The 6,794-nt window shown below is 34.0% G+C and overlaps 2 protein-coding genes across 3 annotated transcripts in view; both read right to left on the reverse strand.

The window, feature by feature from the left end:
* The window catches only part of LOC107742913 (sterile alpha motif domain-containing protein 13), a 6,211-nt gene extending 2,507 nt beyond the window's left edge, over nt 1-3,704 (reverse strand). Inside the window, exons 1-4 of one of the 2 annotated variants that reach the window (XM_016555995.1) lie at nt 3,592-3,704; nt 2,716-2,852; nt 2,440-2,479; nt 41-152 (exon numbers count right to left, since the gene is read on the reverse strand). In XM_016555995.1, the coding sequence (XP_016411481.1) occupies nt 41-152; nt 2,440-2,477 (150 nt within the window). In that variant the 5' untranslated portion in view covers nt 2,478-2,479; nt 2,716-2,852; nt 3,592-3,704. Of the gene's footprint in view, nt 1-40; nt 153-2,439; nt 2,483-2,715; nt 2,853-3,591 lie in introns of both variants that reach the window. The other variant, XM_016555994.1, reaches the window with a different exon arrangement.
* A 1,008-nt stretch (nt 3,705-4,712) lies between these two features.
* LOC107742914 (cAMP-dependent protein kinase catalytic subunit alpha) overlaps nt 4,713-6,794 on the reverse strand; it is an 11,567-nt gene continuing 9,485 nt past the window's right edge. The window contains exons 9-10 of the mRNA XM_016555996.1: nt 5,211-5,375; nt 4,713-5,113 (exon numbers count right to left, since the gene is read on the reverse strand). Coding sequence (XP_016411482.1) covers nt 4,988-5,113; nt 5,211-5,375 — 291 coding nt within the window. The 3' untranslated portion in view covers nt 4,713-4,987. The remainder of the gene's footprint in view (nt 5,114-5,210; nt 5,376-6,794) is intronic.

Here is a 6,794-nt window from a genome sequence, read left to right on the forward strand (position 1 = left end):
TATATTTACATATTTTAAAAATATGACAACAAATCCCTACCTGATCCTGGAAAGCGTTAGCTTGCTCTTCAAATCCTGTAGCTTTAAAATAATTGACCACATCCGCTACGGCCCAGTGGGCTGGATCAGAAAGCTGCCCGTTCTCCACAGAACTGTTAGGGAGAGAAAAAGATTTCACTGATGCATTAGCATGATTTAACCAAATACTGTACGTCTATACAATCTTCAAAAGAGTTAGTCCACCCAAAAAAGAACATTTTGTCATCATTTACTCACTCTCATGTTGTTCCAAACCCGTAAGACTATTGTTTATCTTCGGAACACAACAAAATATATTTTTAATTAAATCTGAGGGATTTCTTCTCCCTCCATTAAAACTCGGACACTTCAAAACATGCATAAAGAGATCATAAAATAAATCCATATGAATCAAGCGGTTTGAATCGACATGAGGGTGAGTAATTTTCACTTTCGGTTGAAGTAACCCTTTAAATCTACTGTAAAATATCACTAAATAGGTGTCCTGAGAAATCACACTGTCTCTGTAACAGCACAAAAGAATATGGGAGCTTTGTATTTATTTATTTTTTTAGCCAAATAGACACCGTTCTCTGCATTTTACACATTTGTATATGCTGATATTGGGTTGACTAAAATGTATTTGGAGGGCAGAGTTTTTGAGAGAGGGTGTGTGCTGAAGTTGCTTATAAAATTTGCACAAAACATCTTGTTCAGGAAAAAAAAAAGTGTTGTAATAATATTCAGATCTTTAACAAGTGACACTTTGTGAACATAAAATCAGTGCTGATTCCTTTGACAACAGTTAATCGAAAATGGGCAAAGAGGCGGGAGTAGGTTGCTGAAGCCACGCCCACCTAGCTCGACGGTGGTGACAGCAGCAGCAATCCACCTGTCACTCAAGTGGCCACGCCCTTAATTATGCAGAACTTTAAGGCTTAATATAATTTAAAAGGATGAGTTATAAAAAAATTCACCCCCCTCACAGTTGTCATGAAGGGCAAAATTAGCTATATAGACCAAAACCACTTTTTGTACCAGACTGTAAACATATTTTTCTTCTGCTGTAAAGTCTATGGGACGGACTCCCTTTTGGAGCCAGCCTCTAGCGGCCAGTCAATGAATTGCAGTTTTAGTCACTTCCGTGTTGGTTTCAACGAGAGAGACCGGAAGGTTGCCGCTTGGTCAAAACGTGCCCTGTGATTTCTTATACTGTGCATACAGAAAAGACACAACTCTGATATGTGTTTAAATACTGTACATTATTAACTAGTTGTTTAGTTTTGTTCCGTACATACTGTGTAGAATTTCTGTAAATCCAGTTGTTACTATGAATTTTTCGGGAGTCAGTTTTGTTTGTAAAATGCAGTTGTCACTCCTGTAAAATACTCCTGTAATAAAGAACTGAGTGTGTACAGAACAGGATTAAGCACTAAAATGTGAATTGATAACTGAATGTGTACGTGGCCATCGAGTTGACTGAAATTACCCCCAGCTGTGTTTTCGGAACTGATAGCCACGAGTAAGAAAGGTTTGAGTTAATCAACCAAGAGTTTGGGGTTTATGTGATGGTAAGTTAAGGTTTCAGTAAGTTTTTCTCTTTTTTCTTGACAAATTACACTGCAAATAAGTAGTGCCAGCTGTCAGTTGATGTCACTGTTTGTTTTGGTTCAAGATATTAGTTGATTATCACGATATATTGATAGTTCACCAACATTTCCAGTTGTGCCTGACCGATGACTTATAAAAAAATTCACCCCCCCTCACAGTTGTCATGAAGGGCAAAATTAGCTATATAGACCAAAATCATTTTTTGAACCAGGCTGTAAACATGTTTTTTTCTGCTGTAAATTTGGGCATTTTAACATGGGGAGTCTATGGGATTGACTCCCTTTTGCAGCCAGCCTCTAGCGGCCAGTCGACGAATTACAGTTTAAGTCACTTCCTTGTTGGCTTCACCAGAGAGAGAGTGGGAGGTTGCCGCTTGAAAATAACTCCGCCAATGTGGAGCATATTTATTTAAATGTGATTTTTTCCCCCTCGAGAATTGTTTTACACAAACTGAAGGCAGAAAATGAATTATTTCCAAAAATTGTCCATTAATTGGGAAGACGAAATAAAAAATCGTTAAATTCCGCATTGTTTTCATTTCTACAGGGGAAGCAACAGCAACTTCGAGGATGGCTAAATAAATGGATTGAGAAGGCAAGCTCTACTTTTCTGAGTCAGAGCCAGTGATGAAAATACTATTTCTGGCCTACTGGTTTTGATGAGTACTGTCAAAATCCCTTCATGTGTAACATGAAAGATTAAAAAGTACAGTAACAACATAAAATTAAGATGACAAGACATTACTAAACGTTTCTCACTCAAATGTAATTGTTAAAGACTTGGACTCAACAATTCTGTATATACACCTACCTTTTGGTGTCCACTGAACCATTTTCCTTGGTTTCCATGACTGCTGGATAAAATAATAATAATAAAACAAAGTTTAATACATTCAATTTTAGTCTATCATCACTGTTGTAGATTCTAAGAACTACTACAGTATGGGAGATGCATTATCAAAATTCAATAAACTGTGTCATGTTTAAGCAAATTCTAAATAATTTATTGAGGTGCATAACAGAAGCTCTGCTTTCTTTTGAACAATAATCATCTTATTAATCTGATTAGCGCTGATCTATTGCTCACCTGTTTGTCAGAGAGCTGAGACTGCTCTATTCCATTAGATGTGTTGAGTTGTCTCCTCATCAGTCTCCTGCTGTGCAAAGCTGCCCCATCTTCCAGAAAGTTTATGAATAAATCTTGGTGTACTTAGAGAATTGATTCTGCAAAATAATAAAAGATCTGAGCAATAAAGAAGATGATCAAGCATTTATAGTTCAGTAAGTAGTTCAGTTCAGGTCCGTAAGACAAGAGAGACATGTTAAACATGCAAAACTTTATCTGGTTAAAGGTTATCTGTCAAAAATAAAACATATTATTAACAAATAAAATATATTAATATTACGGTCATCGTTACAAAACTACTACCATCGCTATTTTGATATAAACAGCTTTTAAATGTGAAAAACAGCTTGAGCAATATATCACATTTTTGAAGGAAATTAAATAAGCATTTCTCTTCACATCTGTGCTGGTTCGACAGGTTCCGTGTTTATGAAGAGAAACACGATGAACAAAATGACAGCCATCATTTTTAAACCAGAAAAGATATTTTTAATTGTAAATAAAGTATTTAATAACTTATTATAAATAAAGTATCCTTGATTTTTAATAATTGAAAAATGCCGTCTGAAATATATTTATATTAGCAAGACCGAATGTATCTGTAACTGCATCACTGAATTCTGACAGGTTAAACAGAAGTATTGGATCATCAAATTATCTATTTAATATATTACAAGTGTTTTCATGATGAATTTCGACAGTGTGATGATTAATGAAGCAGACGATAAACTCATTAGCTAGCTAGCTTCCATTAACTAAACATTTATGACATTTGCCGTCTTTCTGAGAAAACAAACGACAATTTCCAATTATTTGGATGAAAAGCTTTTATCTTACCAATTTAACAGATGTTGTATGTAGATGCTTTGAATGTTATTGATTCTCGATCATTGGAACAATATTACGCTTTTTTCCCCAAGCACAATCCGACAAATGCAGGCGCGGGGCTTCATGGGTAATGTAGTCTCGAACGATGGGAAATGTAGTTGTTCACAATCTTGTTGCAGTCTCTCCAACAATGAACAAGGCAATTTCAATTACATCAAGAAAAATAAATAAAGAATAAAGGGTAAATCAGCATCTTGACAAGCAATTAGCATACATTAATTGCAACGGACAGTAATTCACAAAGTCTTTTTTGCTTTGTTATTTCTTGTTTCTGTTGATGTGTGAAGGTAGTGACCTATTTCTTCAGATGAGTAAAAGTATTTTTTTTTCAATGCCCATTTACATTTCCCATATATATAATGAGTAAATTCACAATATACCTTATTTTAAAACCAAAACAATTATCTTAGAAAAAATAAAATAATGCCGTCAGACTACTGACATTTTGACATAAAAAAATAAAAGTTATAATGATGATAATAAACAAATAATAAATAAATAAATAAAAAAGCCATAAATTGTTAGTTGTTATAACAGGCTTTTAACACCAACTAAAATGCATTAACATTCTACTTGCATAATATTATAATATTTGCATCTTTCACAATTATACTCACAGACAAACAGAAGTGACAAAAGGCATTGGACATTATAAAGCAATGTAAATAATTTTCTTTAATTCAGTGTCAAAATAATTTGTCCCAAAATTGGACATCATAATCTCTACAGCAGATATAACATTTCTCTTAAAAGAAAGTATTCACATGGTCCATATAAGACGACAGATGAGAAGGTGCACAAATCAAAAGCCTATTTTCATTTTCAATTTCAGTGCAGTTCAAGACTTTAGATGAAATATCAGGATCATATATTTTTAAATACTTTTGATATTTCTGAACAACCAAACGCTTTCTTCAGCGCATATATTCCACAAACAGATATCGTGCACACACACTTAAACATAATGTGGAATTGAGCTTTTCTCATGTATTAATACTGAACATATACTGCACATTTGTAACACACATGAGTTAAAAAAAAATAGTTCAACGCAGGAAAAATATGCTTTATTCATTTAATAAATTAATTAACATATAAAAGATGAACACAAGTACAAAATCTCAACTTTAATCATAAATGTTTCCAAACAGAAGAATATGTGATCTTTTTTTAATGCAGTAGACTAAACTTCACTGATAAAGGCACCTGTGAATTTCCAAATCTCCCCAAGTCTCTTTGAATGAAGCAATGTGGAAGGAATTGTGCTGTTCTTGGATTCAACTTTGAAGGTGCATAACAAGACAAAGTACCCATGTAAACTTTTACTAAAGCCTTTACAGAGACTCTAAAACTCCAAGAACTCTTTTGTACATTTCTCTGTGACAGATAACCGGATGTCTTCCTCGTCGTACTCATCAAAGTTACTGGTGTCTCCAGGTCCTCTGCACTTTGGTATGATGGGAGCATCAATCTGTAAAATCATTGAAAAAAATAAACCAGCTTATAAGAACAGTTCTCAAGAACCAGTTCAAAAATTGAAACCTGAAAGAAAACAACAAAGGTCCCACCTTCTTCTCAAAGATTGCAATCCAGTCTGTTGTAGCGAACCATCTGTGGTTTTTTATGTCGCTGACTCCATTTTTCAAATTGCCAAAGCGTTTCGTGAGGTCCACCTGCAGCAGATTGTGCAGAAGATCCTTCAGGTCTGAACTAAAGTGTGAAGGGTATCGTACCTGTGGAAATGAAATATTCACATCTGTTGGAAATGTCTAGAACATTTGGGGGATGGCATGAGTTTAATTGCCTCTGCCATTTATTCGTTTAATTGGTCTTTTTTTTTCTTGTTCCCTGACTGTCAGTAATGTTTAACTTTTGTTAGCAGGGGTTTTAAAGTATGCACAGAACAAAACGATCCTTTGGAACAACTTAAAAAATACTCAAATTATATTAATGATTTTTTTAAATTAATGATTTATTTAAATACCATGCACGCCAAAGCGTTTTGTGAGGTCCACCTGCAGCAGATTGTGCAGAAGATCCTTCAGGTCTGAACTAAAGTGTGAAGGGCATCGTACCTGTGGAAATGAAATATTCACATCTGTTGGAAATGTCTAGAACATTTGGGGGATGGCATGAGTTTAATTGCCTTCTGCCATTTATTCGTTTAATTGGTCTTTTTTTTTCTTGTTCCCTGACTGTCAGTAATGTTTAACTTTTGTTAGCAGGGGTTTTAAAGTATGCACAGAACAAAACGATCCTTTGGAACAACTTAAAAAATACTCAAATTATATTAATGATTTTTTTAAATTAATGATTTATTTAAATACCATGCACTGTAGAAAGTGTTCTGGATTTACATTGTTTATACATGTACATCAGTTGCACATCAATTAAGTAATTTGTTCACATGACTTCCAAATCATTGAATTAAGTTATTTTGAAGTGACCATATTAAGTAGTCTTAAAGTAATTATGTGTTATATTATGTTGCAAAACTGTTTTGTTACATCACTGAATTATAAGATTGTACTAACTAACTAACTAACTAACTATTAACAGACATTAGCACATATTAGCATAATAAATGCAAATTCTGCTCCTTAGAAAATCTTATTCTATAGGCCTACATATCCATCCTCTGCCAAGCAAAAGCTCCAATCTTCATCACAATGGTAACCTGGTGTAACTGAAATAGTTCTAAGTCCCAACATAATTAAACATCAAACATGATCAAGTCTCCCCCTTTTCTCATTTTGCTTAAACACACACACACACACACACACACACACACACACGTAAGGGCTGTCGAGCAATTACATGTTTTAATCTAATTAATTACATGATGTTCACATTAATCAGTCAAATCTCAGTCACACTGAGAATTTACCCCCCAAAAGATCCTTTAAAATCACTGTTAAAAAAACAAAAGCATTGAACAAACATTTTAAAAAGTAGTAAAATCTTTTAAGTCTACAGTGTGGCCATAGCATTGTTTTCAGGAGCTAAATCTGAAGTGGCATTTAGGTATATTTACACGGTTCAGTGGTGGCATGAATGCGTTTACACTGCAATTCCAATTGCATTAATAATCCTATGAGATTTAAATGGGTATTAATGTGTATAAAAATGAATATTGAAATGGGATTTTTTTT

The sequence above is a fragment of the Sinocyclocheilus rhinocerous genome, unplaced genomic scaffold (genome assembly GCF_001515625.1).
Source record: "Sinocyclocheilus rhinocerous isolate Xijiao unplaced genomic scaffold, SAMN03320098_v1.1 scaffold76, whole genome shotgun sequence".
Lineage (NCBI taxonomy): Eukaryota > Metazoa > Chordata > Actinopteri > Cypriniformes > Cyprinidae > Sinocyclocheilus > Sinocyclocheilus rhinocerous.